Below are 17,386 nucleotides of genomic sequence, written 5' to 3'. Positions count from 1 at the left end.
TCCTCCTGGTTGAACAAACTTTGTTCCCACAGCTTCTCCTCAGTATGTCTGTGCTCACTTTGCTGCTCTCACTACACCTTCAGAGCTCTCACTACCCCCCCTGCTGGGGGGGCTGCCTTACAGGGGGCAGTGCTTTGCCTTGGTCCTTGTTCAATTTCAGAAGGTTCCTGCCAGTCTTGCCCCTCCAGCTTGCCTAAGATCCCTCTGAATGGCAGCATTGACTTCAAATTTATTGACTGGCCTTGAAATCACAGAGCAGATGTGGTTGGAAGGAATCTCTGAAGACCATCTAGACCAAATCCCATGCTTGAACACACATCAACTACAGCAAGTCACTCACAATTGTGTCTTGTCAGGTTTTTGTTATCTCCAAGGATGGAGGCTCTGCAGCCTCTTGGGCAGCGTGTTTCAACGTCTGATCATCCTGACAGTAAAAAATGTTTCTAAACGTTTAACCAGAATTTCCTGTCTTTTGATTTATGCCCACCACACTGTATTCTTTCACTGGATACCAGTGAGAGTGGTCTGTCTAAATCTTCTGTACTTCCTCCCATCAGCTAATCATATAATTTGATGAGAGGCCCCTGAGTTGGAAACAGTGGAACCAATGTAGCTATTGGTTCCCACAAATGGAACCAATGAAATTACGAAGAAAAGGAAAAAACAAGAAAAAGGGGAAAGAAGGAAGAGGAAAGAAACCAGAAAGAAGAAACAAAGAAGCAAAGATAGAAGACAAAAGGGGAAAAAAAAAAGGAAAAAGGCAGAAAAAAGGAGGAAAAAAAAAAATCTCATTTTTTTGTATTGTGTGAGCTCCTAAGTGTGTGTCTAACTAAAGCTCATTGTCAAGCTTTAAACTGCAGATACAAAGACAAGTAATCTTCACCTTTATCTGTTCTCTCATAGCAGGCTTTGGCAGAAGAGAGTCAAGGTATTTTTATAAAAACTGAATTTAAAAATAGGCTAGTTATGGACTCTGGATATTAATACCAGAAAAAAGAAGGGTGGCTTGTTAAAATGATTAATCATTTAAAATGCAGTGGAAATATATCAAGAAAACATTAATTTCTTGGACAGAGGAATTAAAAAGAAAGCTTTTCTAAAAGCCAGGACCTTTCTCTGCATGAGTCCCAGTCATAAGGGCATCTCCTATCACTTTGAAGCACTCATTATAGACACAGTGCTTTGGGGCAGCTTCATAACCTTACACAGTGCTTCTGCCATTCATATGAATGAGCAGGCTCATGGTCCCCCAGGGTCTGTTCCACCAGCAGAGCAGAGAAAAATCCAAATAAATGCATGGCAAACAGATGTGTGTCTGAGTCAGGCTTATTTCTAATGCAGGGCATCTCCCACTTTCTATAAAATAGGCAGGAAAAAGCCATAGAAGCCTTCCCCTCCCCAGGTTCTACCACCCACATGGCAGCACAGTCCTTTTAATCCACCTCAAGAGAGTACTGGGACCTGGGACCTCAAACGTCACTGTCTCACACTCCATTGGTCAAGTGCTTTGTCAGAACTTAAATTTAAGCATCGAGAGAAGTAAACCCTGGAAATTATTCACTTCTGTTTTCCTGATGGGCCCAACTGCTTACTTGGCTCCAAAGGCTAAAATTCGACCATGGCTCTTCAGATGGGTTTCTGAGCTGTACATGACCCTACTGGCCAGGCCAGCCCAGGAGCAGTAGATGAGCCAGTCCCATCCATGTCCACTGGTGGTGGGAAAGGTGGGGTGCTGATCCAGCTTCAGGTGGACTCAAAGTGAGCAGGAGAGCTTGTCCTGGTGGTGGGACACATCTGATAAATCAGCTTTGAGCCACAGCTGAATATCATGCCTGAGGATGGTGTGAGCCTGAAGAACATATGATGCATCAGCTTTGAGCTACAGCTGAATATCATGTCTGAGGATGGTGCAAGCCTGTGAGATCAATCCTCAGAGCTGCTGGGAGGTGGGGAACAGCCCTGCCTGCAGAGAGGGGCTGGTGATGGAGGAGGCTTGGGGACACACGTGGCTGTATCAGAGACAATCCCTCTCTTTAAAGTACATGCAGCAAAACAAGGGGAACAATCTGCCCAACACCTGGTTCAGGGTGAGGCATGCTGCACAGTCCAGGTTGGTCAGGTGAGTTCCACTGGAGGTTGCCACTTGGCTGTGCCAAGCTTTTACCCCTGGGATAGACTGACTCAGGTAAGGGACAGACCCAAACCTCCTCTGAGCAGAAGTGAGTGAACTCCTCTTGTGCTGAGCGTTGGCTCAAGTCATTTGCATCTGTCCCCCTCCCAGACAAGGAGACTCACTCCCTGACATGCCTCACCTCCAAGACCCCAGGAACGGGGAGGTCCCTTTCCTACAGAGCTGTTCTCCTTAAGCAAGCTCTGGGCTCTGCATGAGTTAGCCATTTTCTAACACTGCTTGTAGGGAGCAGATAACAATTAAAAATACACCTGGCAGCTCCCAGAATCTATGGGCCTTTTCTTCGGGAATTATTTTCTATTGCTGAAAATAAAGCATCAAAAGCTAATGGAAACAGAGAGCATAGTCTGCTAAATATGTTTGTTTCTATATGAAAAAAAAAAAGTGCTGCTCTCCTCACCACCTCCCCCAAGGACAGGAAATGTGGTGGTCTGGACTGAAACCACTTTGGACTTACCCCTGCTGATTCTTTGCCAAGTATTGCCCCAGCCCTTTCCTGGTTCATGTTCAGCTGAAGCCAGACAGGACAAGTCTTGATGAGTTTGTCAAGGATGCTGATCCCTGGAAGAGGGAGGCAGTTTTGCGAGGCAGTGGCCTGACAGAGATGTGTCTCTTTTCCTTCTTTGTCAGTATCTCTGATGGGGCTGAAACATAGAAAAGGAATCCCTTGTAAGCAGAACTGCAAATGGAAAACTTGGGGACTGTAAGTGCAAACACACAGGCACACACAGAGCCACTTACACACTCAAGTTCCTCAAGGGGTGTCAGCCCACAGACATGTTGCTATGAGAGAGGCAAACTGGGGGCACAGGCCTCAGCAGAGAGATTTGCCCCATCCTGAGCACTACAGCCTCATGCCTGGGTTTCAGACCACGGGCTTGCAGGGTGCTTTGTGCTGATGTCTGTTGGTTTCATCTCATCTGTGTACATTGCCTAAGCACAGGTACCCAGAGACAGAGGTACAGGATGCACAGAGACAGCCTGTGCTATGGACCTATCCTCCAGCTGAAGGGTCAGAGTAATGTTTCATGGCTTCAAAGGGAGTGTTGTAGCAGAGAAAAGGGTCCACAGATCTCTCCAGCAGATGGGAATATGGACACAGAGAGCCAAAGCATCTCTCAGTGTCTGAGGCAGCCTGCAGCTCACCCTGCCCCATGACACTGTCAGCACCTCTCTGATCATGCAAGAACTGTGATGGGCACTGGTGTGGGATCACCCTGCTGCCAGAGCCTCTTGGAAAAAGGCTGCCAGCAGTAGCCAGAGGCACTATAAGCTGCTGTCACATTTTGGTAGCCACCCTCTGTACCCAGCTTAGGTAGCCTGCAAAAGGCAGACTAGGACATCTTATTGTTTAAAAACCACCCCGTGTGCTCCCCATCTCCACTGACAACTCTGCTCTGCTGGCAGAGGCAGACATCCTCCAGCTCTGCTCTCAGGGAGATGCCCACCCCAGCTGCTCATGGGGAGGGGAAAATGGAGGACACCTCCATTGTCATTCACAGAATACAGGAGGATATTAGGATGCATTCATCACCAAGTTACACACTAAAGATAAGAAGTTTTTGCTGATTCTCAAAGATTGAACCACAGCAGGAGAATAATTCAGAGTGCAGCCCTGCAAACAGCCCTGGGTTTCTCAGCAGTACCCAGCAAGTCCTGCAGGATGAGACTCAAAGGACAGACATAGCAAAACTCTTCTCTGCATAGAGGGAGGGCAAGGGGAGGGAGCACAGGAAATGTGGAGAGACTAGAGGGAACTTCAGAAGGGGTGAAATGACGATTTTTTCCCCCTCTTTTTTCCTGACACATTTGTCATTTTGGCAAGTCCTAAAGACATAATTGGAAGCTTCAGGTAGATGCATGGGAGATGCTGAGTGACAAGAGAGAGGCTATCCTGCAGTACCATGTGTCAGCAGCGTCCGGTCACATCTTATGTCTCAGTGCATACTCTCAAGAAAGAGTATGTAAGAAATCAAAATCATGCTGAAAAGAGCAGGACTCTAGCTTTTGATTTGGTGTAATTTCAAGTATTTTTCTTTTTCCTTTTATTTTTAATGATACAGATCTTCAAATATTACATTTCAAATAGGGTCAGACTTAAAATGCTAAAAGAGTCTCTTCAAAGGCTTAACCTAACACAGCATGCTTATCCCAGTGGTTAGTTTTTAGAAGAATAGCCAAAATCATCTGTAAAATTCTATTTTCAGTACATTTTTTTCTTTTTCAACCCTACAGAAACAGTTACTTTAGAAAATACATGTCCCTCTGCAATCCCAGTTGCTTATTCAGGATCTTAGTCCATAGACTCTTGATTTTAATAAATCCATTTTTGAGATCATAGCCAAGGCAGCAAGAATGAAAACTGTACTTTAAAAAGCAAATAGAAAGAAATTAAACGTTTTTACTTAATTTGTGATAAAAGCCCAGCTTGTCACACAGGTGAGAAAATTTCTTTCAGATGCGATAGCATATTATTTTACCAATATCATTTGAACATAGAGAATAAAATAGTGGAGGGCAGCATTTGGAAGTTAAGCTGATTTATCTCTTGGTTTCTTTTGTTACAGTAGAAACCAAAATAAATGTCTAGTAAACATGTGAAACGAAAGCATGTGTTGGATGGCAACATTCATGCTCAGTAATAGGAAAGAAGCAATGAGCTGAAGGAAAAGAAAGGTGAGTTATCACGAAATATTCCATAACGCTATTAGAAAAAGCTACTCTCCAAATTAGTCACACAAACATGAATATGGCTTTGCTAATGATGTGTTCCTAGACCAAAAAGAGACCAATGCTGATACCATCTTTCTGCAGCACCAGAAGGTGACATGCCTTGCAATAACTCCAGTGATGCTGAACTTCACTGCCCACTTATCATGTAAGGCAATAGGAAAAAGGCCAGCAAAGCAGTGACACTCAATAACTGCATTACCTGGAGAGAACTGATTGGTATCAATGAAGGCAAGGAAGTAATACAAAGCAGCTTGGACCTGGTGAGCACCAGACATACAGTGGCACGGGCACAGTGTTCCTCATGGAGGAACCCAGGGTTGATGCAGGCAGAGGCACTCAGCCCTCTGCTCCCTCTGACAGACACAGGGTCTGGAAGGAGCCTCATTCACAGCTGCAATGTGGTTCTGGCAACAAGAACAGTGAAGAAAAGGAACTGAACTTCCAGAGCTTTTGGCTGCATGTAGGGACCATCATCTAAGTTTTAGAGAATGAGTAAAAAGTAGTAAATAGTTCCAAACATAGACATACTTGTCTTAATGGAAACACCTCAAACTGTGAGCATGTGTGGTACTCCAGTGGCTTTTTGGCAGAACAGGAGCCCAGCCTTTTGAGGGCCCTCAGGGATGAGAGCCCTGGTGTGAGGTGTCCTCCTCTCAAAAGCCAGCCCAGCCCAGAAGGAATTAAGCAGTAACTGCACAAGGGGAGGAAAGGACAGGCTAGTGAAAGGGAAGGATCTGATGAGAAGGAAAGTCTAGAAAAGTCATTAGGGGGATCATATTAAAACAGGGGAATGGCAGGCTAGAAGCTTCCTGACAGTGTGTAAAATAACAGATGATGGGTAAGTTCCCAAGAGAAAGGAAAGAGGAATGCATTGCCCAAATCTCACAAAACGCCATATTTAGAGCAGTAGCAAGCACTTTACTGAGTCAAATGCTGTGCTGGCTAAGAAATGGGAGGGAAGGACCTAACAGACCTCTTCCAGCTGTAATACTGTGACCCATGACACACCACTTGACGCAGTTATGGCACCGATGCTTGACCTCTGTCCTGGGCACAGCTGTCACCAAGATCCAGATGCCAGGCTACAGGAGTGCTTAATCCAGCAATTTAATCTGGCTTGGCTGTAGCTCTGTAGCTACGCAGAGAGGAGGGAGCCCAGGCAGTTCCCAGGTTCTTGCTGTGCTGCCAAATGAAGGGATTTGTGGGGCTGTCATGGTGAACAGCTGGCCTTTGCTATTTCCCTCACTCAGAATTCATGCATCAGATGATTTCTAAGATCAGAGTTCTCAGAAATAACTTGCTATTTGGCTAACTCTCTCCTTCTCCCACAGTCCTGCAAAACTGATACAGGCAGGTGCTCCTTTTTGTTAGGTGTGATCTGACACTAAAAAGCCACCCCTAGAGCTGCCTGCCTTTCTTTTTTTTTTTTTTTTTTGAGAGTTCTTATTGCAAAATACTTCTAAATCCTGCACCACTCTGCTAAATTGCATTCAGCTGGAATGTGGGGAGCTGTGTGTTGCATCCTGATTGGCAACACAAATTAATTTACTGCATAGTGATAACATTCACACACCTGCCCCAATTTGGCTGAAAGTACCAGGCTGCTTGGTTGGAAATAATAATAATGACAATGGTGATTTGAATTATTTCACAGTGAATGCACACTGAAGAAATGACACCACCATGACTTATTGCTTTGGAAACAAAGAGCCACACTTGCCAGAAATCATCAGAACTGCAAGGGAATAATATAATCCACTGAATTTCATGCAGGTGCAGGCCTGGGCATACCTTTGCAAGGGACTTCAGAAATACTGTCCCAAACTTGCTGATGCTAAGGGCTTCCTGGCTGTACTATGTCTGTGCCTGGTCACTCTGAACTTCTCTGAAGCAACTGAGACAGAGGAGTTGTGTGCAGGGGTTGTCAGGTGAGCTAGGACAGAGTTTCCAACCATCTCAGCCCCTCATCATGCCCACACATTTGCAGCTTCTGTCTGTCACCAGAGCAGTTCTGAGAAGACATGTCAGGTTTTATTAAAACTGAATCATAAGTTGGAAACTAAATAATCTATAGTGCACTGATATGGAAATACTGAGGGCATTAATGTTGTTTAAATGAACAAGGTGTAAGACTTAGAAGCTGGTATTTTATCACTGTATTTTGTTGCTTTTATTTGTCTCCTTGAATATTATATCGAGAAAGCAAGAGCAAGGGTTTGCTGTGCTTCCAAATGGAAAGAGAGTCTTTGGTATATTTGATCTATAGCAGAGCAAGCACCACAGGTCTTAAAATTTGTGCCAGATGGCTCACTACAATGAAAGACAGACAAGTCTCCATGCACCAAGTGAAGAACAAATTTTTGCACCAAACCCACCTGGTACCTGAAGGAATACCACTCAGGACAAGCCAGCTTGTGTATGAAGCTTACAGGTGGAAATCCTTCAAGCACACCAACACAGTTCACAAGGAGCACATGAGGCAGGAGGAAAAGACAAAAGCTCCTTAAGCTGATACACCAGTCCTGGTGGAAGGGGATGGATAATGCTGGCAATTCATGTAGCTAAAAGAGAGAGGGGGGAGCATGGGACTTCATGGATATGGATCAGATGATGGTGCTGAGATTAAGACAAATAGAAAATTCACAGTCCTGTCTTACATCCTCTGTCACAACCAGTCCAGTTGGACTTAGTTGCAGGGCTCTGTGTCACTGGTGATAGATGCAGATCTCTCTGGCCTTTATTTTTTTTCATAGTAACCTTCCTGCTGAAAAAAGCATTATGTCCTGATCCCAGCACGTTGGAGAAGGAATAATCATAGTTACATGAGAATCAGCAAAAAGAAGTGCAACAAGGTTTTTGTCAGTTAGACCTCTGCTCCACAGGCCTAGGCCTTTCTTGGTTTGATATTGCTTATAGTTAGACTAATTAGAAGTCTAACTCATGTGTTCATTGTTCAGACCCATGTCTGCTGTTGCTTTCAGTATACTGGGGGGGAAGTTATGCCATGCCTCAGCTAGAGGGCATCAAGTGTTATTTTGCTTTCATCTTAGATGTGGTTATTTCTCAATGCCTTCTCACTGTGCTCATAAACCAGCCCATCTTTGCTCACTTCATCTGTTCAGATAAAACTAACCCAAGATGGAGGAGAAGGATTAATTTACTTTCTTGACTTGGCCTGGGTAGCCTTGCTGGATTCTCATTTCTTTCTTTCAAGAGCTGGAGAAACTGAGGCATTGCATGCAACCAAGTTACAGGGAGAATTCCAACATCTGTAAACGTCTTGAGTCATTTAATCATAAAATAGAATTAGAAAAAAGGGAAGGGATCAAACTGTTCAAGGAAGAGGATAATCTATACTTTCTGCAAGGACCTTTCACTGGAAAGAGGAGAGCTTCTGAAATGTAGGCCTAGCCAGGAGTAATTTCTGCTGAGGTTGGAGGACCCAAAGAAAGTACATTTTCCTTGACTAAAAGCTATAAAAATGTTTGCTGAATAATTCTACTTTAACTTGTCTGGGAAGACTTGTGAGGTGCAGGAAGCAGAAAATAATTTTTAGAAGAACAGAAACAATTTCCTAAGATGTAAGAGCATAAGGAAGTTACAGCCCCTTCCTCTGCCTCTGCTGTAAGTCACTAATAGGACCCACAGCTGAGCAGAGACAATTGGGTTTGTTCTGAGCTTCTGAAAAACACCTGAGGTGTTGAAAGCCCAGAGAACTCCTGGTTTGACTTCAGAGGCAGGGTTATTGGCAAGGGTTTTGCCCTTTCCCGGCTCATCTGGCCAGGAAAGAAGACAGGAATGAAAACCTGGGGAATGCTTTTCTGCAATTTATTCACTTAACAAAGAAGGGGAGGGGAAATGGAAAATTAAGGGTAAGGAGACACTCCCCAGTTCAAACTTCACTAAGAATTAATAATATAATGTAGTTTTGTTTAATAAAGCCATTCTGTTTCAAACCCTACATATTAAAAATTATTTGAAGCTGCATGATGTGTCAGAGTCAAAACCCTGGGCAAAATATTAAAAGAAATGTCAGTCAAGTTATAAAAAGCAATGACTTTCCTCATCCTCTGCATTTACTGTTGACAGGAGACACACAAGATATGAGGTGCTAACCACATGGACCTGCATAAAGCTGAGCAGTCTTCCCCTCTTCTAAGAAATAGCTGCAAATACTTATCTCAGGCATGATTTGCAACTAGAAGTGGCCATTTTGCCAAGGGAAATAAATCCACTGAATTTTTCATCCTGTGGTATCTCAAGAAGCTGAATGCAGGCTCTCTGAAGTCTGCCCTCTCATTAAGGCAAAGGGTCTTCAAACCAGTCATTCAGTCACTGATCTGCAGACTGACTTACACATTAATATTTTGGGTAAGATTTCCCCCATCGTCAGTGTGAATGCATTTCAATACATGGTGCTGCCAGTAAAAGAACAAACCCAAATCTAAATCTTCAAACCTACTCTTTGTCATCTTTACTCCAGCAATTTCATACTCCTCAAAGCATATAACCTTTAATAGGCACTGGAGAAAATGTGTTTATTTCTTGCTTTATGATCTGATAGGATCCCTGTCTGCACTCACACTGTGGCAAGGTTAGAGAAAAGAAGCAGGAAAAAGCTTGCTGGGGTATTTCAGGGATACAGAAAGGCAGTGAAAGGGCACAGTCCCCTGACACAAAGATGAGAGAGGTGTTCTAGTTTGCTGGGCTGAGTTGAGTGACATACCCTCGTGACGCAGCTGGTTAAGACCCAGTACTGCAATGCCAAAAGCCCCAGGTTCGAGACTCCACAGAGAGCCTCACCTTGGAGGCGATGAGCGCTAGTGGTACAATAAAGGTAATACAGTGCTTGAGAGTGAGCTAGTCTGTGGCTGTGAGCCTCACCTTTTATTGGCCCCCTGGTCTTGCACATGCTCAATAGGGGGCCTGCCCTAATTGGGCACAGGTGGATTTGATACTGGCTCACACCCACTTCTCGGTAATCAGAGGCATCTGATTGCTTTGTTCCACTACAGGTGGGCATGGTCCTCTTCTTCCTGTGCTGCTGGCACAGCTCTGGGGCCAAAGGATGAGTTAGTGGAGCAGTGTCAGAAGCTGCCCAAATGTCTCTGCAGTGGCTGGGAGCTCAGCGTGTGACTGCAGAACCTGCCAGGCAGTCAGGCAAGTCTCTCAGCTCCTGCAGACCCAGCTAAACCATTGCTGGAACTGAAAGCTTGTTCATTTAACAGTGTTTATGGTCACTTGGTCACCAGGACTATCATGTAAATAAATTATGAGCCAAAGGCTGGGGCTTCACAGCAGTTTATGGCAATCCACAACATCTCTGCCTTGGTCATGTCCTCTCCAAACCATTACTGCTGCACATGCTCCCACCTCTTTGACTGACCTCAGGCAATCTGACTCAGGGAGCAGGAGAATGGAAGAAGGTTTGTGCTGGACATAGTTCCCTGGCTTAGTGAGGCATGAACAAATATTTGACTTGTACTGAACCCACTGGCACCAGTCACCCTGGACCTGTTTCTTCTCCAGGAAGATCAGAGATCCTCATGGGTGCACAGGTTCCTAGAGGGGACACAACAGTCAAACACCTGAAGCAGGGTGAATCCAGGTTAGACCTAGATAGCTTTAGGTCTAATTGCAAAGGGAATTGCCAGGATGCCAGGCCAAGGCACTAACTCCTCCCATCTATTAGGGGCTGCCCTTCACAGTGCCCCTCAGGCAATATCTAACATGGTTCCCCAGCCCAGAGAACCCATCCCTGCTGGGAGGGTAACATAGACACTTTCCCTTTTGACTTCAAAGGTTACCAACGAGATCCAGTCTAAAACCAACTCCTAAACCTTAGAGAGGATTAGAATGGGAGTTCAGTGTGCAGTTACACCAAAATGTCCTGTGCTCCATATCTGTCCTCTGGAGGGAAGAGAAAGTAATCCAAAGCCAAGCTCTTTCCTGTCTGCTGATTCAGCAGACGCTCTGAGCTTTGCCTGGTTTTTGTTTTTGTGTAGGATATCAGGAGTGACAAATTCCTTGGAGAGAACTCAAGGGGAAAAAAATGGAAAGAGGAGAGAAAAATTCTTGGCAAGGAAGATGAAAAGTCAGACCCTGGGCTGATATTTAGCCAAATATGTGGGACAATTTTCTTTTGCCAAGGAGTCTGCCAGCAATTTGCAGAACAGAGTTGCAGGTAGCTAGCAGAACAGTCAGTCTCTTGAGTCCCCTATTTTTCATTCTCTGTTTCCTTGGTGAATTTTGGAGAGCAGCACAAAATGCAGTTCAGTTCACAAGGGGCTGCAGCTGATTCCAGTTCTGCCCAACAGCTCCTTTACAAGACAGAGACTTCAAGACTTGCTTTCTTCAAAGGGCCACAGGAGGGGTGTACCTGAGCTGTGTTGATCCACAGCCCCTGGTGATTCACCTAGAGCAAATACCAGCAGCCCCAGTCTTTGAAGGGCAGAATTGCATCTCTGCCTTGGAGAACAACTCTGAGGTGTGTGTGTGTTTTCATGCTCCTCCTAATCCATGGCAGTGGTGGGATCCTGCAGAAAGGGCAGTGCCTGACCCCACTGCACATACTCCCAACACTTCATTTTGCTGCTTTTGCTTCAGCTGTGAAGGCTGTGTAAACCCTGAGGACGATGGTTAAGATCTGTAATCCAGCAGGGAACTCATCCACAAAAAAGAAAAGGCTTTCTGAGAACTGGATTGCATCCATGGCATCATCCCAAACTAAGAGATGGTCTGGGGCAAGGCCAGGGTTTAACTGCTGAACAAGGATCCAGGGGATTGGACTACAATGTAAGCAACTATAATTAAATCAGCTCCATGATCTCATGCCTCAGTTTCCCTTCCTACATTGGCAATAGCAGATACCTGCCTTCAGCTGTTGGGAGGTGTGATATTCATGAAACACATATGAGGTCCTCTCATAAGCACAAGGGCTTTATACTAACCATATAATATAATTACAATTAGTGAAAATGCCTTGTCCCTTTTAAAGATACTGGTAATGCAGAAAGCAGAAATCTTTTACTCACACATACATATATTCCCTGTTTAGGAAAAAGGTGATGTGGAGTCTGGGAAAGGCACATGGATATGCATGTATATATTAATCTATTTGAAATGAGCTGCATTCCATAGCACTCCCTGGCTCGTGTGCATCTAATGGAGTATCTGTTTGGGAAAATGTGACTAGCATAACCAGCTATGCAATGCTCACATCTGTTAATCCTTTGCTGCTCAAGTAATCATCCTCACTTGCAAAAAGATTTATACTATTTTGAGTGCAGGCAAAGAGAAGCTAAGCACTCCAGACCTCTTGTAGCTGATACTGTGGAGGAAGCAATGCCTTAACATTACCACTCCAGCAGGGTATATTGATGTAGAGATCTCATTTCTGGGGGTAGGTGAAATTACTTCACATAACTCAGAGAGGCACCAAACAGTCAGATGAAAGGCTTGTGGCTACAATATTTACCGTACTGGGTGATTCTTGTAACTTTATTATATTTGCACAGCTTAAATAGTGCTGCTTGCTTGACCACAGCTTTTGAACATGTACTTTCACACACACACCAAACTTGACAGCTCAAATACACCAGCTGAAAGCTTGCCTTGCCTCTCTGAGAAGCAAGCACCAGGCAACCTGGAATGGATCCTGAACTCATCCCCCTCCAGCTTCAAAGAGTTGTTCTGGGCTGACATCAGCATGTGGCTCAAACTCAGCCCAGTGCATATTTGTGTTTTAGGGATTCCTTCTGTCAGGGGAGGGGATAGGATTGGCACATAAGTTCCTACATTGTAAGAGCAAGTTGTGGATGCCAAACAGAGTGGTGGAGGGAGAGTTGGGTGCTGAGAATCTGTGCAGAAAATAGAGCTCATGAAACCATGGCACAAGGACAACTCTTCTCTACCCTGCATACAACAGGCATCCCTCTCTGGCAAGGGAGTATAGAAATGTTTTGACAGACAGGTTTTAATCCTTGCAGAGGATAGGTACATTTTTTGGTGTGTAGTTTCTATGGATGCCTGCCCACCTCTTCAGCTGTCTCCTCACCAATGTTCCTCTTTCTGCAGCTGGATCACCATCAAGCCAGCGTGTGCCCAGCACCCTTACATCTCCCAATTCACAGTACAGATGTGCCCTGCTCCTATAACCATGAATTTCAGACTACTCTATTGCTGGCTGGCTCACCTAGAAGAGCTGTGCAACCTCATTTAAGTGGTGTGCACGCAGGACAGGACTCAGTCATATCTCCTCAAGTATTTTGCTCTTCAAAATCATGGGCAGCCCTATTGACTTCACTGTACAAGTGTCACTATGTTCACTACAACCCATGGCTAGTAATTCTAGTAAACTGACCTAGCTTTAAACAAGTCCTACAGCTCTGACAACATCTCCACCAGGGCTGTAAGGGCATTGGCTCCTTTCATTCAGCAAATTCTGGAGAAGAAAGCACCTTGATTAAATCTCTTACATACCACATGTGCGCAGATTTTAAGACAGACAGTTTCTCTTACAGGCAGACAGGCTGTGAAATATTAGAATATTAATGTTTAAAGGTTTTTAGCATCATAAAATAACTAACAAGAACTCTCTCTCTCTCTCTCTCTCTCACACACACACATACACAAAATCACCTACCTGTCCAGATACAACCTCCTGAAAAATTTGCAGAAATCTAACTAGGGTAAGCAAAGATTGGCATCATTTTGGTCTTTTCATTCTCAAATTAAATATCCTACAGGACCATTCTAAATCTCATAATGACTTCTCAAATATTCAGGGTCATTCATTTGTAATTTCTCACAAAGGGCAACCTAAGCAACCATGAATGTCAATACTCCCTTCCCTACATGCAGGAAATGCCTTTGTGATACTGTTGGCAAAATGTGACAGTTGTCTGGGACAAGTTTTGATGACCATACCTGCCCTCTGCTCACAGACTCATCTGCACTAGAATTTGGTCAGTCATTCCAAACAGCTGCCTTTTCTTTCTAACTTCTATTCCAAATAACTATTTATTTCTGTTCCCAAATGCAAACCCCCTCTTCCCATCCAAAATTATGGTGTCTGTGATGGATAATATTTCATCCTAGTTTCACTAAGACACTTTGGCTTCCATGATCCTTAGTGATCAAAGCCAGCAAGCATTTAAAACTCTGGGAAGGAATCTTGCTAGAGCTTGTTTTTCTAATGGATTTCTTTTAGGCCCCAGTATCATTTGGAAAAATGCTATAAAATAGATAATCTCTGAGATATCTGGACTATGTACATATGCTTTGGTAAGCTATGGAGCCAACCCAGATTTGCACAAAATAACCCTCTAGATGCTGTGCAGGACACACTGTTCTATATGGACACCTGTACACATTAAGCAAGAGATATGCATGCACACATATGTCTACATTTTTCAGTCTATATTGCTTCTAATTTGGCAAGTCAGCAATAGAAACCAGCACACCTCCATTTAGGACAGGAAGCGAAAAACTTATATTTAGCTGAAATGAGATGAGGAGCTGAGCAGAATATTGCTTATGTGCATGACCCCATTCCTGTGAACACCGTCATGAAATTGACTGAAATGATGAGGAGTTCCCTACTCAGGGGCACTGTTTCCAGTGGGGTCTGCCCTCTGGCAAACAGAGGGACACTTGCCCTCTGCTCTGCCACCAGCATCACTGCATAACATGCTCAAAGCACCCATGAGCACTCGCCTACTGAGAAGGGCTGGAATGATTACATGACAAGTCAGCATGGATCTCCTGCTAAATGAATTTCAGAAGATTTTACGTCTCCTCTCTGGATGTAACAAGGTCAGGTATCTTGGGTGAGCATCTCCTTTGTATCTTTACAGTAAAATCCTGATTTTGGTGCAACACATCTTGAGTGCAGACGTTTCCTTCCTGAGAAGCACCATCCCACAGGACTGGAAAGGGTACTCCTCAGAGTTTGACAGACAGTAGAGAGACTGGATGGCACTGATCTATTTCCAGCTCCCTGAACTGTCCCTTCTCCACTTAAATACCACATGTCCCATGTTCAAGGTTGAGGTTTTCTATGAGCAGTACTTTGCATTGGATCCTGAAGCCAACAGGATTTTTTCCACTGATTCATATCATAGATTAATTCCTTAATAGAGGACAGCTCCTGGGAAGTTTTTAAAAATCAAACCTGTAAATGTTAGCATTAGATTTAATTACTCCACTGCAGAGACCAATATGTAGCCTGGGTAGACGGAGTCACTTGACAAGAAAACTTTTGTGGCCAACAAGTATCCAAAAGCTCCCATTTCAGTATGGGTCTGATAGGGTGCTTACCAAAGTGTTGTTTCATAAGCTTTATACAGGAGATCAGACTAAATGATGAAAACAGTCCCTTTTGAAGCTAAAATCTATGAACCTATGAGAGTTATTCGGTTTCTAGATTCCTCCAGTGTTTGACCTCTTTACATCTACATTCATCACATGGAATCTGTCAGCTGTGATGGTGGTTCTTGTGCCAAAAAGACTTTTCTCCAAAAATAGGCACAATCATTACTTCATTAAACAATCTGCTGCCCCAGAAATGAGAACCATTGTAACCCATCCCAGCTACCTGAAGCAGCCATTATCCCAAAGGACTATTTAATATTTGCACATTATGTCTGTCTCAACTCCTGTCTGCTCTCTTCATAATCTCCTCCATACCTTAGCCAGATGATGGAATGAAGGCATATACCTTTTCATGAAGCTGCAGTCACCAGGCTCAGTCAGCTCACATTTCTCCAGATGTTTTGTGATCTCACCACTTATTAACGTTCCTAGGAGTTAGCCTGACTCTAGGTCAGAATTACTGGTTAAATTTCCCTGTTTCTCTCCCAAGTCCTTTTTGAAAGAATTTCACTAGATTGATTTCTATCCAGCCCCTAGCTATACTTCTCCCCACATTCCTCTCTCAGGAACTGCTAAATCTGAAGGCAGATGTCTCCCCAGTGTCTTTCTGCCATTTCAGAGGTGTAAGTCAGCAAAACCTTCTTATTGATTTCTTGCAGAACAGACTCTTCAGTCATTGCTAGGAATGGACACATGGATACTTTCCAAGTCGGTTAGGGTATCGCTATGATAATTTTCATAGTTTCTGTGCATGTAAGATTTCCAATTGATAACCTGAAGACTGCAGCAAATAACAGTGTAATCTCAGCAGTTGCTCATGCAGTGTATGTGAACAGAATTTTAAAAGTAGGTCCAAATTCTCCATTGGCATCTTGCCTTAGAAAAAAAAGTTATCAATTGAAAGTTATCAATTTTATCTAGATTTACTTTGTGAAACTGGGACATAATTCAGTTTGACCATAACTGGAAATTAGCTAAATGTCATTTAGGCATGTTTCTGGTTCTGTGATGTGTTGGGAGCCAAGAGGTATGCATGCTGAAGTTAAATTCTGAGGATCTTCAGCAATATTGTGTACTTAAACAGAATGAGTTAAAACATTATTTTAAAATATCTAAGTTCTTTTTTATGAGTGGGAGATAGATTGAAAATAAAGACAATCAGTTAATGAAATAAAAGTATGTTCTGTTAAATCATTCATTTGTTCACAGCCTTATGAAGAATGCATGCATCATGCCCATCCATGATTCAATGTTCCTGAACCCACTTGATTTACAGTTCAAATCTAGGGTCTGTGGCATGTTTACTCTCTCCTGCAACCCCAAGCTGAAAGTAAACCTTGGCAAGCATGTGGCCCCCTTCAGACTGTCTGAGAAAAAGATAACCAGAATAAATCTTTCAGCTTCTCAGTACTTGGCATCTTTCCTATCACAAAGGCAGGGAATAACTGCAAAGTGGAAATTCTTTGGATTACCAGCTTCTAAGTTCCTCTTGTCAGCCTACAGGGATTGGATTCTTTAATTTTTTCCTTATGGCCGTGTGATCTTTGTCCCTCAGTGTTTAATATGAAGTGGAACTGAGGAACTGGACCTTGGAAGAGGAGTGTCATTGTTCCATTTCATGTAAACGACTGAACAAAGCAAAAGCAGTGAGAGCTGTAATGCAGGGTTCTCCCTCCATCCCCTGCACCCCATGTTTGCATTTGGGAGCAGTGCTATGGTGAGACACTAGCCTGTCAGCAACAATTTTATCCCCTTTTTTACTGTATGCTCCAAGTCAAAGGGGACTGACTTGCTGCAAACTCAGTCACTGAAAACTCAAGTATCCTGTATCTTTCATCCTACACTACTTCTTCTCCTGCACCCATCACAGACTCATCTGGGAGCCTTTATTTGTGGGAAACAGGCTAAGTGTGTCAGACAGATAAGAAACACTCTCAATATCTGGTATTACATGTTTTTCCAAGGGGGGTGACCAAAGGTTTCAGTAGCTGTGTAATCTTCCCCTGATTGTTTTCAACAGGAAACAGAAACTCTCAGCTTCAGCATGGGCTTTATGATACAACTGAGCCTTGGGCACATTCCAGCCTA

The 17,386-nt window shown here is 43.7% G+C and overlaps 1 protein-coding gene across 1 annotated transcript in view; it reads right to left on the bottom strand.

The window, feature by feature from the left end:
• Positions 1-17,386, bottom strand: part of LOC103527667 (ras and Rab interactor 3) — a 145,757-nt gene that overhangs the window by 41,475 nt on the left and 86,896 nt on the right. The window contains exon 19 of the mRNA XM_030452492.1: positions 2,649-2,835. Coding sequence (XP_030308352.1) covers positions 2,649-2,835 — 187 coding nt within the window. The remainder of the gene's footprint in view (positions 1-2,648; positions 2,836-17,386) is intronic.

The sequence above is a fragment of the Calypte anna genome, chromosome 5A (assembly GCF_003957555.1).
Source record: "Calypte anna isolate BGI_N300 chromosome 5A, bCalAnn1_v1.p, whole genome shotgun sequence".
Taxonomy (NCBI): Eukaryota; Metazoa; Chordata; class Aves; order Apodiformes; family Trochilidae; genus Calypte; species Calypte anna.
Note: the sequence above shows the minus strand (reverse complement) of the source record. Positions and strands in the feature narration are given on the sequence as shown.